We start from the raw sequence: 18,825 nt of genomic DNA on the forward strand, positions 1-18,825 counted from the left end.
TTCAAGCCAGTTTAAACATAAATGTTCAGCTTAAGGGTGCGACCACAACTCCCACCCACCCCCCCCCCCCCCCCCCCCCCCCCCCCCCCCCCCCCCCCCCCCGCCACACCCCCATTCTCCTCCATCCTCAAGTGCATCAAATTACTGGAAATATTATAAAAAATTGAATTAGGTTGTACTAGTCATGAAGATCTGAATGTGAGTACAGTCATGTTGCTCAAAGAAAAGAAACTGAAATACTTCATTTGAAAAGAACAGTGGAAGCTCAGTGATGAAATGTACTCTTCAAATAAAATAGAGGTGTACTGTTCAATTTTTTAATTATGCCTGGTCCAAACTCTCTGCTATAGACTTTCAGAAAGTGACTGTTGTGGTGAGGCTTCATTCAAATGCTGCTTCCTGTGCTATTCAGCTTTGAGTGAATTCCCTCCCCACTTTGACTCCTCAGATAATGAATCAGTCCACATCCAAATGCAGATCTGGACAATATCTAGGCCTGGGCTGACAGGTGGCAAGTAACATTTGTGCCACAGGTGCCAGGCAATGATGATATCCAACAAGAAAATCCTGCTATCACCTCCTGCCATTCAATGGCACTACTATCACTGAATCCCCCACTATCAATATCCTGGAAGTTACTGTTGGCCACAAACTGAACGATAGGGGCCATATACGCAATGTGGCTACAAGAGCAGGTCAGAGGCTTGGAATCCTACAGTGAGTAACTTCACAAAGCCTGTCTACCATCTACAAGACTCAAGTCTGAAGTGTGATGGAATACTCTCCACTTGTCTGGATGGGTGCAGTTTCAGCAACACACAAGAAGCTTGACACCATACAGGCCATAGTACTTGCTTGATGGGTACCCCATCTATAACCATTCATTCACTCCACCACCGATGCACAGTATCGGCAGTTTGTATCATCTACAGGATGCAATGCAGCAACTCACCAAGACTCCCTAGACAACACCTTCCAAACCCACGACCTCAACTGGCTGAAGGGACGAGGGCAGAAAAAGCTCTTTTTGGGACCATCCCCTGGAAGTTGTCTTTGTACTCATGGGAGTACAACTGCTGGTTAGGAGTGGGAACTGATGACTTTCCAACTCTGCTCCCCTACACAATTCTTATTCTCCGTACTGGACAGAAGGGGAAATTTCCTGTTCCTAATCTAACTGAGATAATCGGTCACAGCATAGATGGCTTGCCTATGTTGCTGAGGTCTTTACTACCCAATGCATTTTTGTGAAGGGGTGGGATGGAGGGGCGTAGAGCTTATCGATATTTTTAATTAGTTATTTTAAGTCTGATCAATCTGCTTGAGTAAACCATCGGCCACAAAGTCAAACTGCATCAGAATATACTGATATATGCCTTTGCAAAAGACTGACATTCGTATAACACCTTTCATAATTTTGGATGGTATCAGAGGTTTGCAGCTAATTAAATATTTTTAAATTTAGTGACTGTTCTTAGATCCTTGAACCTTTTCTAAAGGGAAAAATTTCCTATATGAATGCAAGTTATTCTTGCATCTATACCTTAAGATATTAAAAATAACAAATTGGTTGGGTTTATGTAACTCAGCCACATGGTGAATACAATAGAAGGGAAAAATTCAGTGATTACATGTGCTCAAGAAAAAGGAAAGATCTGTAATTATCAGCAGTTTTGGTGCGCCAATATTCACAAATGGTAAATTTCAGCCAGTGAAGTAACTAAAGTAATTTTCTAATTAATAGGAAGCCCAGAGCAGGAATGAAAGGTTGCCTAAGACAAGCTGCTGGAAGAACTCAGCAGATCAGGCAGCGTCTGTGGAGGCAGAGGGATGGTCAACATTTCAGGTTCATGAAAATTACTTATGAATATAGTGGAACGCAATGAAGGGTTGTTTTGCAGACTGGAATAAACTGTACAGTGCAGTTCCCCGGAAGGCGGGACAAAGATTCCCGCTTTTCTTATTATAAATCACTGACTTGGACTTCAGCATGCAGTTCACATTTTCCAAACTTGTAAATGACACAATACTTGGAACCTTAGTAAATTGTCAGGAGAATGGCAGTACACTTCAAGGAGATATGAACAAGATGATAGAATGGGTGAATAGATAGCAGTTGAAATTTAGTGCTGGGATATGTGAAGTATTACATTTTAGTGGGAAGTATAAACTAGAAGGCAAATCCTAAAAAAGGTACTGGAACAGAGAAATATGGGGGCCTTTAACATGTTAAATGGAAGTAGCAGAGCAGGTTGAGAAACTGATTGAAAATAGCATACACTGGTACTCCATTTAGCATTCCTGAGCATGAGTGCTAATTGAATCAGGTCTGAAAGTGGTCATTATTTTTTTTTAATTTCATTTACAGCGTGGTAACAGGCCCTTCCGGCCCAACGAGTCCGCGCCGCCCATTTTAAACCCCCAAATTAACCTACCCGTACGTCTTTAGAATGTGGGAGGAAACTGGAGCACCCAGAGGAAACCCACACAGACACGGGAGAACACACAAACTCCTTACAGACAGCGACGGGAATCGAACTCCAATCACTGGCGCTGTAATAGCGTTGCGCTAAACGCTACGCTACCGTATATACAACACATTTGCTGGGCAAATGTGAACAATATGGTTCAGTTTTATTTAATTTATTTAGAGATTTAGTTTAATTTGGCATCGTGTTCGGCACAGAAATTGTGGGCCGAGGGGCCTGTTTGCTGTGCTGTTCTGTGGCTTTTTTTTTACAAGATGTCTGAATACCTTCAGTAAGCTGGTAAGTTTTGTCCATTTTGGGTTTTTCTTGTTAGTATTCTTTCCTAGTTTTTTAGTAAAATTATATTTCCAGGACAAGGATACTATAACTGATCAATGCTCTTTTTACTAGTGCTAACTAGAGTACCCCTGTGCAGGATCCTGGACTTTATAAATAGAGGCATTGAGTTTGAGCATGGAAATCATGATGAACCTTCATAAAACACTGATTCAGGCACAGCCAGCGTATTGTATCCACTCTAGGAAGGATGTGAAGCTTTTGGAAGGGGTTGTAAAAGACATTTATAAAAATAAATTCAGGGAAGATGGACTTTAGTTACGTAGATGAGAGTAGAGAATTTGGGCTTATCCTCTTGTAAACATAAGATTACGAGGAGATCATGAAGGTACAGTCAGAGTGGATTGAGAGAAACTGTTACCCTTGGCAGAGGGGTCAGAAACGCAGGGACATAGGATGAATGAGAAGAATCAAAAGTGATATGAGGAAGTTTTTCTACGCAGGGGTCTGGGGTATTAGTGGAAGCAGATTGTTGTGTTCCGCAAAGAAGTGAATAAATATCTGGAAGAATTTTGCAGGACAGTCAGGGGAGGGATGAGCTGGTTTGCTGTTGCATAGACCTAATAAGGATTTGAGTGACTGACTGATATCCTCTTAGGCAATATCCTCTGTAAAGTTCTTTTACACTTTTGCACTTAATCTTAAAGTTCGTATTGCAATCATTATTGTCTAGTGTTCAGTAGACAATCTGCAACAGTGCAGCTGCGTTTTAATGAAACCTAATTCCAAGCAGCAGCATGTCAAAAGGAGCAGTTGTTGATGATAATGAAAGCTACAGTAGTAATGAAGCCATAGAGGAGATCCATTGGCATTCATTAATTAATTCAATGATATAATTCAATTAATTCATTTATTCAATCCACTATACTGAAAGGAATTCTTCAAAGCCAAATAAAGTTGACTAATGTTGTGGTCAATAAAATGGTTCAAATATTGACTGTCACTGTTTCAATATGTTATTTTGTAACAAATCTGTATTCCATATTTACATTCTCATATTGTCTTTTGATATGGAAGGAGGTGATATGGCTCTTTGAGTCTTGCTAGCTTTCAAAGCAATCTTGTTAATCCCATTACCCTGTTTATTTCCCTGTACACTATTCCCTCTCACATATCCATCAGCTGCCTCCGATTCTCCAGTCATCCACCACACAGGAGTAATTTACAGGAATTATTTAACCCACCAACCTGCATGTCTTTGGGGATGTGGGATGAAGTCAGAGCCTCAAGCGGACACCCATGAGATTACAAGGAGAACGTGCAAATTCTATACAGCACCAGAAGTCAGGATCAAACCAGGGTTGCTGGAACTGTGAGGCAGCAGCACCACCTGTTGAACCAGTATGCAATATATCTATGAGTACATGGAGCAGTAGGGAATATTTCCAAATATTCCTCGATTGACAAAAGGGTTGGAAAAATTCATAAATCATAAAGGCATTTCCCATTTTTTTGGTGTAACAAAAAATCCTGTTTGGCATTCCAAAGTGCAAGAATCTCACTTGGAGAAGAAATGAACACTTAAAAAACCTCAGCACAGGTATTGACAAAATGAAATGTAATTTTGTTAACAATTAAATAACAAAAGCATGCAAATTTGTATCCATTTGCAAGATGTAAGATGCTCAGATCAGGGTGGATACATCCTTTTGTGGGAGAGCAGGATAGTGTCTCAGTAGAAGAACTCAGTCATTTCAGACTGAGATAAGGTTTTTTTTGGTCTTTAGAACTTTCTTCCTCAAAGGCTGGTGAAAGTAGAATCTTCTTTAAGACAGATTCTTGAGAAACAAGGTGGTGAAAGGTTACTGCAAGCCGGGAAAGTAGAGTTGAGGCTGTATTCAGATCTGCCATAATCTTATTTAATGGTGGAGCATAGTCTTCTCCAGCTCCTCGTTTGTATTTTTGTATTTAAGTGGTACTGACCACTATGCATGGCAAGTGGTGACTGAGCAGGCATGGTAGTGTAGCGGTTAGCGTAATGCTATTACAGCATCGGTGACCGGAGTTCAATTCCAGCCGCTGTCTGTAAGGAGTTCGTACGTTCTCACCATGTCTGCGTGGATTTCCTCCAGGTGCTCAGGTTTCCTCCCACGTTCCAAAAGACGTACGGGTTAGGAAGTAGTGGGCATGCTACGTTGGTGCTGGAAGTGTGGCAACACTTGTGGGCTACCCCCAGAACACTCTACGCAAAAGATGTATTTCACTGTTTTTGATGTATGTGTGAACCAATAAAGATATCTTATTTTATCACTGATGCTCAATGCTGCTCGTGAATCCAACCTTGCTGGAGATCAGGATGTTGATGGCAAGGGCTTTGTGTGTGACTGTTAGTGGGTGGCTGTTGAACAAGACCTTAAAGAAGGTGTCAGTGGAAATCTGGACAGGTCCTTTTTTTTTGATCTGATAAAGCTTCTTAAAACAAAGCAAAATATTTTCTATCATGTGGCCAAATCTGATGTTGTGCTCATATTGGGATCAATTTTTTTGAAGATGGCTCTCGCTTTCACAAAATGGAAGAATGCCTCCAAAAACCTTTTTGTATTGAGTTGTTTTGATGGCAGTGGTGTGATGTCACTGGCTGCTTTTTTCCCCCCTTTGGTGATCTCTGTTGCACAATCTTCAACAGATCCTCATTTGTATGTTCTTCAACATTAGATTCCAATAACTTTATTCAACAATCCCTGCTTCATTTACCAACTTGACTGATTTCTCAGAAATTTCTCACATTTGTGAACTCAAGGGAGTTGGGTGCACACTCTGGCTGCAATTTCTTCCATACACCATTGTTGCATGGATTACCTAGGGTCTATGGTGACATTGTACCTCTTCCAAATTTCCTGACTTGTGAGTTTGTCATTGCTGCTAGATTCCAAAATGACATGCTCATTATGTCCTGCAGGTAATAACCCTTAAACATAGCAATAGCACCTTGGTCCATGGGTTGTAGCAATGAAGTGTTGTTACAGGCACAAATGCTTTCCAGATATTGTCAGCCATGTTCTCTGTGTTAACCAGATGTCTTGAGGTATTAATGATGATGAGCAAGGCTCTGTTATCAAGGTTGTTCCTTGGACGATATTGTCCATTGGACGATATTGTCCATTGGAGGGGGAAACTTTGTCATATAATCTTGAAAGAGTAGCACTGCCAACCGGACTTTTTGTTAAGAGCTTTACATCGCTGAAAATTGACTTTTTAATATTTCTTTGCATTCTCAGCTTTTCTGAATGATTGATTAAGTGAGGCTTAAACTTAGTCACAGTCGGCTTTGCCTACAAGGAGAAGAGTAGGGTGATCTTTGGCCGTCTTGAAACCTAGAGTGTTTATCTCATCCTTTTTGGCAAATGTGCATGAAAGCATCCTCTTCCAAAAGAGCACTGTCTTCATTCACATTTAACATTTGCTTAGTACGTACCGACCTACCTCAATGATTTGTTTCAACTCACTTGAAAACTTTTCTGCCACTACAATATCTGCACTTGCAGTCTCCCACCACATGACAACTATTATGCAAATTTGCACATTTTTTGAAATGTTCGAACCAGCCATGATCATCAAACTTAGGAGCATGTGTGACGATTATAATCTTCTAACGACATTTATCCTTTTTTCCCTTAAGTCCATTGCATCACTTCTGCCCTTCATAACATGCAGTGCACTTCCAGGAGAAATGTTCTGTGCATTCTGTCCAAGTCGTTACCGTCAGCGCTGCAGTGTTTAATAAATGGCCGATATCCACCAAATGTTCATCTTTTGCACTTCTATTAATCACATCCTGCTTAGATTTAATATTTATAGCCTCCTGTGATTTCTTAGAGGCAGTGTAATTTTCAGAACCACTAGAGCATTTTGAAACCATCTTGAAGGATGCACAGAAGAAATTATAATGCATCCCAAAAACACGCAGAGTACTGCAGCATCAGCGTGGGAGGAAGTATTGCATGAAACGCATTTTTTTGGAAACTGGCATGTATTTCATTATAGCAAGGAAAGCTTCATAAATTGAGGATGTGTATCCTAAAGAGTCACACCTTTATCTCAAAATTCATAAATCAACCATTTGTAAATAGAGGAATACGAACTATAATTTAGACTAGGTTAGTTTATTGTCATATACACCAGGTTGTGATGAAATTCCTTAGAGTAAACAGTATATGTGGTAATAATAAATACAACAATAATGTGTTTCAGCTTAAAACATAGTCACCTGGGTGCAAAAGGCATTGAATCTGGGAATGACTTAATATCACTTTCTTTAAGACTTCCTTGAAGAGAAACAAATTGAATATACCCTTGATGAAATCTTTGTGCTGTTCCAGTGACAACCAGTAGATGGTGGTGCTATTTTTGTAGTCACAAATCTATTCCCTTCTTGGTAAATACTTGTTTTAATATTTCTGTAGTTAAGGAACACTGAGTGTAATGTATATATTAATTTTCCAAGTTCATGTCTAAACTGAATTGTTTTTAGTTAATGTTTTCTAAATCTGGGCTTATGCTTTTTCCACGATGGAGTGAAATGCCTTTGCAAACTCAAAAGTTGTACCTCCCATATAAACAGAAGTAAGATGGCATTTGGGTCCCTCTTATTTCATGTTGCCTGCAGCTCCACTTAACATAGTATGCCGCAAGTCACAGTGAACTTTAAGCAAATGCCACTACTGAGATCTCAACTTTGAGATGTTGAGAGTATTAAAAACTTCCTGCTGGTACTAGTGCATGTCAGTTTGGGAAGACCACGTGGTACTGGTGCTCTTGCATCAATCTTTCTCTGCAATAGTAGTAGTGGAACTAGTACTGTAACAAAAGCTGCCTTTCATTCAGTGTACTTAAGATCTAGATGGATCCTATTACTACCTCTTGTATTTCCTGCCAACAGGAAAAGTGCTGGCTGCGTCTAACCAGTCAAACAGGAGGGTAGGAAGTGATAAACAGATTTACTCAGCCTTTCTTGCTCATAATGACCACCATTTCAAAATGGTGTCAATAGAGGCACCAGAAATGGAATCACATAATGCTTTTCTTCTGCGATAACCCCAATGTGAATTCTGTACCATTTCTTCTGTAATGCCCCTTTTGGACCATTGTAAGGAAATTTGGACCACTTGTCCTGGGCCACCAGTCATAAGCTAATTTTGTGGTTTCGACTGAGGGATAATTCTTGGCCAAAACAGTGGGAACAGCTTCACAACCCTTCAAAGTGGTTTTGTTTATTTTCCCCAAACTTGTGGAGCCTTGGCATAAGTCTCACTTAAAATATGGCTTCTCTGACAATAGAACACTCCTTCAATAGAGGACCTGAGTGTCTGCCCAGCTTTTTATGTTGGAGTGGTACTTGAACCCACAATCTTCTGACTCTTCCACAGTCTTCACAGTGGAAGTGATTGAGGCAAGTACATTAACAACATTTAAAAGGTACTTGGACAGGTGCATGGATAGGAAAGGTTTAGAAAAATATGGGCCAAGTGGGACTAGCTTAGATTGGAATCGCAACAGTTGGGCTGAAGGGTGCTTTTCTGTGACTTTAAGTCTATGACTCAAGGTGAGTGTGTAATCACTGAAGCACAGTTGACACTACTTTACCCATAAGAGGATTAAATTGAGAAATTACATTCAAGAATAGAGTACTCAAGTGCAGCATTTTTCTTTATTAAAATCAACACATTAGCTAACCTCCCACAGTGGATTTACAAACCGAATTATCGAGACGAGTTGGCCAGAATGGTCCTAGTCAGGCAATGCTGTGTTAATTATTCACATCCAGGTGCAGCAAGCGGCACTAGAGTTTACCTCAACTCATAGGTTAAGGAATGTAGAAGTCAGCACAGGCTCCAGATTCTAACCAATAAACCTCACTGGGAGCCAGCAAGCCATCTGTTAACATCTGATGCATCTCCAGAATGGTTGTACAGCCTCAAATGTGGAGAATGGTTACTTGAGTAGATTTTCAGGACTTTGCCTTGTTGTTACATGTTTCACTGTCACTGATTACTTATGCAAGTAGGCTTTGTGTAAACTCTAATCTGGAGCGTTTGGTTTACCATTCAGGATCAAGTTAAATCAGAGGTGAGAGGCTGGATATTCTATGATAACTGACTTGCTATCTACCACATATTATACACAAGGCGCATCAGGAATGTGGTAGGATAGATGCATACATCTTCAGAACTCAAGAACCTTTACATCATCCAGGACAGACCACTTTATTTAGCACTTATCCACCATCTTAAACATTCCTTCCCTCTTCCATCAGACAGTTGTGGCTGGACTCTGTGCTACTCACAAGATGTGCTCCACCAACTCACCAAGGCATCTTTGAAAGCACTTCCTGCACATTTGGCCTCCTCCACCCAGGTGAAGAAAAGCAGTAAGAGCTAGCTATAAATTCTCCTCTTGGAATTATATTGCTGTTCCTTTGTCTGGAGCATCATAAAGAAAAGCAGCATGGAAGTACTTTCACATATCTGATGTGATATGAAAAAGTATCTCTATCCCTCTTCTCTCTCTCTCTGGCAGTTCCTTGGGGTTATAGGCTATACTGGCCCAGTAGAGAATTTAGCTAACACCATCCCTCACAGAGAGATGTCTTCTAAGATATGTCATCATATCAGAGGTGCCTAAAACTAGTTCAGAGGGGAACTGAGGAAGAATCTTTTCACCAGAGGGTGGTTGAAATCTAGATCACACTGCCTAAGTGGCTGCTGGAGGCGGGTACTCTTAACAGCATTTAAGAAGTATCCAGATGAGCACCTGAGTTGTCAAGACATAGAAAGCTGTGGACCAAGTGCTAGTAAATGGGATTAGTGTAGATGGGTGCTTGAGGGTTACATGGATGTGGTGGGCCAAAGGGTCTATTTTTGTGCTGTATGACTCTTATGACTTCTGGAAAATGATCTATGTTGACCAGGATGTCATGGATGTCAATTGTTATGGTGGGAGGGTGTGGGCGGGCCAGGTTAATGAATCTTTGTCTTCTGGATATTTAGTGAGGTCTGACCTCCTGTATACTTCAGTGAAAGAATCACTGATGGATTAGAGTTCAACCTTTGAGTGTGCACACACATAGCATCATCTAGATTCTAACTTCATGACTTGAGGTTGGTCTGATCTTGGTTCTGGAGTTTCCTGCTCTTTGTAGAGCTCAACTGCAGTGGACAACCTTCAGCTATCTGATGCAGGGAAAATTATTGCAAGAATCCTCCTCAACAACTATCTCCCAATGGCTGAGGAGCTCCTTCCATAGTTGTGATGTAGATTCCATCCAGTAATAGGTACAGTAGACGTTATCTTTCGAGCATGATTAATCTTGTTTCTTTAAAAAGAGTAGAGAGCAGCACTAATTGCTCTATATGGCCTTTTTCAACCCCACAAAAGCCTTCAACTCTGTATAGGAGGGACATAGAAATTCTCTGTACCAAAATGGCCATAATACATTGCACCCCACTTTTTTGACTTACAAAATTACACTTAAAGCATTTTCCAGGAAACACATCTCTTTCATAAATCAAGGCTGTATCAGTGTAATCAGTTTTTCCCAACTTGTTTTCTGAGTGCATGTTAAGATGCACAGTATTGTGAAGCAGCTTCTACCTCTTCCTAAAATTCTGTCTTTCTTGTCCTACATTGTAATAATTTTTGTTCTGGAAGTTCTGTATAATGCTGTTCTGTGTTAGAACACAGAACATAGAACATTTACAGCACAGTACAGGCCCTTCGACCCACAATGTTGTGCTGACATCTTATCCTGCTCTAATATCTATCTAACCCTTCCCTCCCACATAGCCCTCCATTTTTCTATCATTCACGTGCCTAGCTAAGAGTCCCTTAAATGTCCCCAATGTATCTGCCCTCACAACCTTTGCCGGCAGTGCATTCCACGCACTGTCACAAACCAGCAACAAAAGAAACACACTGAGCATGATTCAGTGTTAAAAACTATTTTATTAATCACTACTTATGATAATACGTAAAATAAAAGTAAAAATGTTAGTATGTTAGAATTCAAAAATGTTAAACCTCGAACGTTAACCCCAAAACTAAACTCTTCGTGTGTGTGTGTGACAAAGTCCAAAACTCCCAGTTCCGGAATGGTTCTTAAAGTTCAGTTCCGCAAGCCATAAGGTGAAACATGAGCAAGGGCTTCTTCAACAACCACCGTTGTCTGAAGATAAGATGTAGATGTAGAAAAACATAGAGAGAGTACATACGAAATCCAAATGTTCCACGATGGAACCCAAATGACACTTAAGTGTTTACTCGGTAGTGACTTCCTCACCCCGAAAAGCATCCGAACCGTGGTCGTCCACACACAAATACCTGTTTCCTTCTACAGGTCAGCAACAAAGTGAACTCCACTGGATTACTTCCAACTTCCATACATGGATTTCAGTGGCAAACACAGTTATTGTTTCTCATCCATCGTAGAGAAAACAAGCAGGCTGGTGTCTCTCTCCCTTCTTCTTCTGACTTCTTCAACAACGTCATTACGTCCTTTATCTTCTATTGACGTAAGCACGCCCCACACACACATACACACACTCTCTATCTTAAAGGGACTTTCACTGAGTCCGTAACAGCACCCACTGCTCTATGTAAAAAAAAAACAACAACAACAACAAACACTTACCTCTGACATCCCCTTAAACCTTCCTCCAATCACCTTAAAATTATGCCCCTTCATGTTAGCCATTTTCGCCCAGGGAAAAAGCCTGACTGTCCACTCGATCTATGTCTCTTATCTTGTACACCTCTATCAAGTCACCTCTGATCCTCCTCCTCTCCAAAGAGAAAAGCCCTAGCTGACTCAACCCATCCTCATAAGACGTGCTCTCCAATCCAGGCAGCATCCTGGTAAATCTCCTCTGCACCCTCTCTAAAGCTTCCACATCCTTCCTATAATGAGGTGACCAGAATTGAACACAATACTCCAAGTGCAGTCTAACCAGAGTTCTTTAGAGCTGCAAACATTACCTTGCGGCTCATGAACTCAATACCCCAACTAATGAAAGCCAACACACCATACACCTTAACAACCCTATCGACCTGCGCGGCAACCTTGAGGGATCTATGGACGTGGACCCCAAGATCCCTCTGTTCCTCCACACTGCTAAGAATCCTGCCATTAACCTTGTGTTCTGCCTTCAAATTGGATCTTCCAAAGTGTACCACTTCACACTTTTCCGGGTTGAACTCCATCTGCCACTTCTCAGCCCAGGTCTGCATCCTATCAATGTCCTGTTGTAATCTACAGCAACCTTCTACACTATCTACAACACCACCAACCTTCCTGTCATCAGCAAACTTACTAAACCACCCTTCCACATCCTCATCCAAGTCATTAATAAAGATCACAGAGAGCAGGGGTCCCAGAACAGATCCCTGCAGAACACCACTCCAGGCAGAATATGCTCCATCTACTACCACCCTCTGTCTTCTATGGACATTTAAATGTTAGTTAAATAAAAACTGATTTTCCTTTTCCATGAGTGAAGCACAATTATGGCCATTTTTGTCTTTTTGCGTCACTCAAAAAGTTAGACAACGTCTCTGTTAACCGCTAATGTGATTCTAACACTATTTCCACATCCTCTATCATCTTTCCTTTTTCAGTGCTCCTTTTGGAGCATTGCATGGAGAATTTGAACCATGTAGCCTTTGGGCACCCCCATGATAATGTGGTCTTGACAGCACAGTGCCAGAATGGGGCATCTGCAGGTAAATGAAATACTTACCTGTATCGTTCCTCCATTCACTCTGACTTTCCTGCATTAAATAAACTCCTCCAGCACCTGTAGAACCCACCGCCACCCCCAGGAGAATTCCTAATCCCATGATCACCCTGCCACCCTCAGTGGAACTCTTGTTCTCCAATCCTATATTTCCCCCCACAGCGCTGTCAATCCGATCCCTTTTATTTTCTCCACCACCACCACTATCTATGCTGGTGTGATCTTTCTTCTGCTTTTGCACAGCCAAAAAAAACTAATGGGCTTCTGGCCAAATTCCAGCCCAGTTTTGGAAAAGGAGGATAAAAGCATGCAACCGCCAATTTATTATAACTTCGAGTGAAAGAAATGCCAAAATGATGTTGTCCCATCTGATCCATGCCATTTGAGTGCACTCTTTAAGGTACACTAGAATATGCAGGCGATTGATTCTATCATTGTTTGTTAAATTATTCTAAAGGACAACTGATTATGAAAGCTCTTTATTTCACCTCCCTCTTGCTAGGTTCAAAAGCTAGCTGTGCCGCTGCTTTTAAAACGTTACTACTAGTGTTGTTAAATGAGGCCTCATGCAAATTTTATTATGTGCAATTACTGCCCAACCTTACTCTGAGAGAACTTGCTCTTTGTGTGGTACTTGTATGCTACCAAGTCTGCTGAACACAAAAGAAAAACGAAGTAAATTAATTTCAGTTTGAAGGGATTATGTGATGAGAACTGTGCTGAATAGTATCTACACATAAGCCAACCTAGGGTTTTAATGCATCCGATGCGTCCAGTTATGATTAATGTTCATAATGCTGATTGAGTGTGTTGGCAAAGAAATGTTTTAAATAAAGTATATCTTTTCATGTCCATTCTGGTATCAAAGAGACAAAAGACTATTGTAGCGTGCAACTTCTGGCTTTTTATTACCTCCTTGATTTGTCTTGTCATTTTCTGCATATGTTATGTAATCCAATAAAACAAGTGAAAAGCAGAAATTCACCCTTGAATTAGGTGCAGTGTACAAGGAAAAGAGAATTGTACACAATTAATCAATTTTGAGTACAGAGACAAACTAATAAAAAGATTGGCAAACTGACTAGATGCACCAAAGATTAAGATTTTATTTACCAGTTAATTTTATTAATACGACTCAGAAGCATTAATTTAACTTGCATAGCTGAAGAAAATATTTTACACCACGTTTTTACTTGTTTTAAAGGCAAATAATTTAATCAAGCAGTCTTATTAAAGGAAGTTAAATCTTGAATAAGTATCCATTATATTACAATCCCTCAATAAATAACATCTGTCTTTCCGGTAATGGGATAAGGTTTTACACAGTTCAGTCCCAACAGCTGAACATGCCTTTGATTCTTTAACTGGTCTGGGATCTTGTCCAACAGGGAGTCCACCACATGTTTTTCAGAAGCTGGTCTCTGCAAGACTGTTAATGATTTCTTAAATACTTTAGTTCTCTGTTCTCTGCCATGATGTATATTAGCCTCTTAGATACAGGGGTAAAACCAAGGAAGTTAATGGAAGTTACCTAATGGAAAGAAAGCGCCATCCTACCTATCACAAATCAAGAATAATGGTGAGACCAGAGGCAATGTATCTTCATTTGATGTTCAAAAACCAAAATAAAGCAAATAATGTGGGAATTCCAGCATTTCTTTTATGTACCCAGAATCCCTGCCAACAATCTTTCTTGATGGCATATAGAATTTAGAAACGTTAGATCGTGAAATTTGACCCAGTAGCCCGAAATGTAATTTTTTTTGCAGATATTTTAGTACAAAATTTGAATTTTGTTAAGCATTTATGTTTTAGTTTAAACAAGCACTTGAGACAGCATCCATTCAGGGACTGCATTTTCCTTTTTAAAAGGTTGCTGCTTTTCTGCAACCATTTTTTAACCTCGCACCATGTGTATTCATTGTACGGCATATATCAAAAGGTTCTATGTTGGTACACCGTAACTTTTATGATATTTATTTGCTGGGGTTTGGCAGGAAGCAGTGCTTGAAAATATGTACATAGCCAGCTGTCAAATGTTAGAAATGAGAAAAATGTTTTTTTTAGGAGCACGACCAAGAAAAAAAACGCATAAATAATTGTTTTTCTAATTACTTCCACGTCCCTCTGTTCTCTCTGGGTCATGTTTGCCTCCCAAACGATTCCCTCGAGGTTTCCCCTCAGTAAGTAGAAGTTGGTATTTAGTATTTACCAGTAGGAAATGGGGAGAAGTGAGGATGGAGCTGTGATGGAGTTGACAGGGGGAAGAGGAAAAAACAAACCTTTTAATCCTCATTGGTGACCAGCTGTGGCCCTGGGGAATTCAAAATATGGCAAGGAGTAGTGATGCTGAAATCTTGCCTCCTGAAGACCATGAGCAATGAGTATTACTCTATGCAAGTCAAATAAGGTTGGAGGTGGGGATGGGTGGGCTGATCAAAATCTAGGTGTTTAAAAAAAAGTAAATGAGTTGTTCACTCATGAGTCCTTTTCAAGAAACACCAGAGATTTTTATCAAATTTCTGAAAACCATTCATGAGAAAAGTTGATAATATAATTTACTTAAGTATTTTTGCAGATAATCCAAGCAAATTTCAGATCCATTTTGCTGGAATATTTTTGGGTCATTACAAACGTGCAGTTCTCTAGTTCTGAATATTTTAAATGTGGGGCAAGGATGCGTATTCCCTCAAGGAATTAACCTGACTACCTTGTGCTAAATTTCCACTCCCAACCATGGAAAAATGAATGTTGTTGAATAATTTCAGATGTGAGATCAGGGCTGTCATCGTGCAGTAAATGATAAAAGAAAGATTTATGTAATTGTATGAGGTAGACCAGATGTTGATCTGTGTAAGACATAGCTCTCTGTACTATGGGATGTGACTAGTTAAATCAAAATGTGCAAAAGATCTAGCATCCACCATTCTGTATTTCACATTCTCAGAACACCTCAGTGTTTCAGGGTTAATAACTCTGTTCTAAATTCACCCTACACTGAAGCTATGTTCAGACAACGTAGCACCCCCTTCGCACAAAGCTAAAATACATGGAACATTTTAATTTTCATGTTATGAAACCATTTAACTAGAAATTGATCTGTGCATCAAAAGGTATATTAACAGAGACAAAGGAGAAACTGCAGGTGCTGGAAATCTGAAGCAATGCACACAAAATGCTGGAGGAACTCAGCAGGTCAGGCAGCATCTATGGAGGGAAATAAACAGTCAACGTTTTGGGTCGAGACCCTTCATCAGGATTAGAAAGGAAGAGGGCAGAAGCCAGAATAAAAAAAAAGTAGGGGAGGGCAGGTCATGGTGGGGGAGGGGAAAGCTGGGAGGTGATAGGTGAAAGAGGCAAAGGGCTGAAGAAGAAGGAATTTGATAGGAGAGGACAGAAGACCATGGAATAAAGGGAAGGAGGTGGGCAAGTCGTGAGGTCAGTGGGGGGAGGGGGGGTGGAGAGAGAAGAGGTGAAGGGGCCACAGGAATGAGGGAAAACGGAGGGGGAGAAGGAAAACAGGGGAGTGGTTACCGGAAGTTGGAGAAATCGATGTTGATGACATCAGGTTGGAGAATACCAAGACGGAATATGAGGTGTTGCTCCTCCAACCTGCGTCTGGCCTCAATGTGGCAGTATAGGAGACAGTGGACAGACGTGTCAGTGTGAGAATGGGAAGTGGAATTAAAATGGCTGGCCACCGGGAGATCCTGGCTGTTGCAGCGGATGGAGCAAATGTGCTCGACACAGTCCTCCAATCTGCGTTGGGGTCTCTCCGATGTAGAGAAGATATATTAAACCAAGATGTTGGAAGGACTACTGCATGGGTAAAGAAGTGGGGAATGCAAGAATATTCTTTTGCACCCAGGTCCAAGAGAATATGTGCAATAGAATCAGACTTGCATTGGAAAATGTACATTGCAAGTTGTATGGAGTACAGATTGCTGAGGCTTTACTTCGGAGGTGGTTGGGATTGGGAGCTGAACCTGAATAGGAGTGAGTTGGGAATATAATCACGTAGTGTGGGATGGAGTGGGGTCAGAAGACGACAAACTGCAATCCAGTGCTGGGGCCTCAAAGGTGGAATGGAAACGAGAAGTACGTACAAATTTTAAGTTGAGCCAACTTGTGGGAGTATCTGTGCTGCACCCCAAGCCACAGATCAGGTCAGGTCATTACATTACACTGAAGTAAACTTCACCTGCCTTCTGCTTCTGGACAAGGGCTTGTATCTTTTTCCATGTTCATCCCATGTATGCCCTGTCCTATGTTGGTGTCATCTGTAAATTTTCAGATTGTACTCTTAGTTCCCCAAGTCCAAATAGGTGTATATAAGTGATGAACAGCAGTGTATTCAAACTAATTTTTACAAAGCATCGTGGCTGAGAAATTGCATCACATGGAGCCACATTTTTGTGTGCATATAGGTTTCATTGAAAATCATAGACCTCACTTGAGTTGTATGAAGTCTGCAACAGTTTGTTCTAGTCCTCTATGCTCAGAAACACTAACACAGGGATGATCACTAACATGTACAACACCAGGATATCACCTCTATAATTTAAAATTGCATATGTGACCCCAGCTGTGAATAATGAGGAAGGTGGATATAGCTCACACAATTGGTAATGGTTGATAAACAAACTGCTTCAGTATTTTGTGTCTTGTGCTCTTGGTAATTGTTGCTGAAAAGTAGAACTTGCTAAGTTTAAATATTTTTCTCACCAGATGCAAGTATTGGCATTATGATGAGCGTCTGCTGACATCCAGTGTTATCATTGTCTTCCATAATGAAGGATGGTCAACGCTTATGAGGACTGTCCACAGTGTGATCAAGAGGACACCCAAAAAGTACCTAGCAGAAATAGTTCTAATTGATGATTATAGTAACAAAGGTAAGAACCTCCTTCCAAGGACTGAAATTTCACCCAGGAACATCACACCTCTGTCTTTCTCTCAAGCTTATAAACTACTTGCCTGACTTTTTTTTAGCCATATGTTCTAAACTTGAAAGATTAATATGGAGAAAAAATGAAATTTACGTCATGTCTTTATTGACCTCCAGATGTCCATAAGCATTTAACAGTCAGTGATTTTCTAAATATAGTGTCGCAGTTTAGAAACTATGACAGCTAATATCCTCATAACAAGCTCACTCTGTTTTAGTCATGTTGATTACAGGATAAATAATGGCCAGGCTGCTAGGGATAACACCTTTGGTTTCCTCCACATCCAAAGACATTTTGGTTGTGAGGGTAATTGGCTACTCTAAGCTGCCTCTCATGTAGGTGGTTGGCAGGAGAGTTTGGGGTGGGGGGGGGGTAGCAAATTGCTGGGTCTGTGAGAAGAGAATAGGTTACAGTACAGGAAAATAAGTGAGCAAATGGGACAGATGAAAATGCCTTGAGAGATGGCATTGACTTTGAGCTGAATAGCCTCCATCTGTACCATAAGAAAATACAAGAATCTAAGAAACTATAAAGTAATGTGATTTCTCACTTTTGTTCATTCTCTCATTTGCATTTCCCACCAACAATCCATTGCCTACCCTGGAATTTGTTCTCTCTAGTAAGAGGTTAAACAAAAGTATTTTTTTCAGGAATCCACAAGGGGGCATCATTTTGCAAGCTTCTACTTGATTTGGAACTGCACTATTATATGGAATATGTAGAAATATGTGCAAGAAATGCAGTATTTGACTGAGGAACTCCCAATGATTCCCAACACTTGTGAATGAAAGCCTCGCCCCCTCATTCATACTAGTAAAATAAGCATTCCCACTCGACCACCCCCTTCTCTCTCCCCCCCCCCCCCCAAACCCACTTCTACCCCACCACTGCCAAATTCAGGTAATCAATTTAAATAAAGGCAATCTTGAAAACAGTAGCCACAAAACTACCAAGTTGTTGTTAAAGCCATCTGATTCACCAAAGTCCTTCAGAGAAGGAAATCTGTCACCCTGACATGTGCAGTCATGGGCAATTAGGGATGAACAACGGTGCCAGTGATGCCTGCTTACTGGTAACAAGCGAAAACAAAAATGACAGCATTGAGTTGAAACTATTCATGGGACTGCTGGCAGCCCCAAGCCCAGAGCAGCTAGGATATCATTTTTTTGTTTGTTAACTTTTAGCTAATTTACCTCAATTCTATTAAAACCGCCTGGATCACCAGCAGTACCATCCCATTAGGTCCAGTGTACTAGTGGTTGTCAATTAGTGAGCTTGATTAACTTTAGCTCTGTTATAGTAACCAGATAGATTCTTATAATG

At 40.6% G+C, this 18,825-nt stretch overlaps 1 protein-coding gene across 2 annotated transcripts in view; it reads left to right on the forward strand.

The window, feature by feature from the left end:
- Nucleotides 1–18,825, forward strand: part of galnt7 (UDP-N-acetyl-alpha-D-galactosamine: polypeptide N-acetylgalactosaminyltransferase 7) — a 90,312-nt gene that overhangs the window by 44,153 nt on the left and 27,334 nt on the right. For both annotated transcript variants that reach the window (XM_052019320.1, XM_052019319.1), the window contains exon 3: nt 17,282–17,448. In XM_052019320.1, coding sequence (XP_051875280.1) covers nt 17,282–17,448 — 167 coding nt within the window. The remainder of the gene's footprint in view (nt 1–17,281; nt 17,449–18,825) is intronic.

The sequence above is a fragment of the Pristis pectinata genome, chromosome 7 (genome assembly GCF_009764475.1).
Source record: "Pristis pectinata isolate sPriPec2 chromosome 7, sPriPec2.1.pri, whole genome shotgun sequence".
NCBI lineage: Eukaryota > Metazoa > Chordata > Chondrichthyes > Rhinopristiformes > Pristidae > Pristis > Pristis pectinata.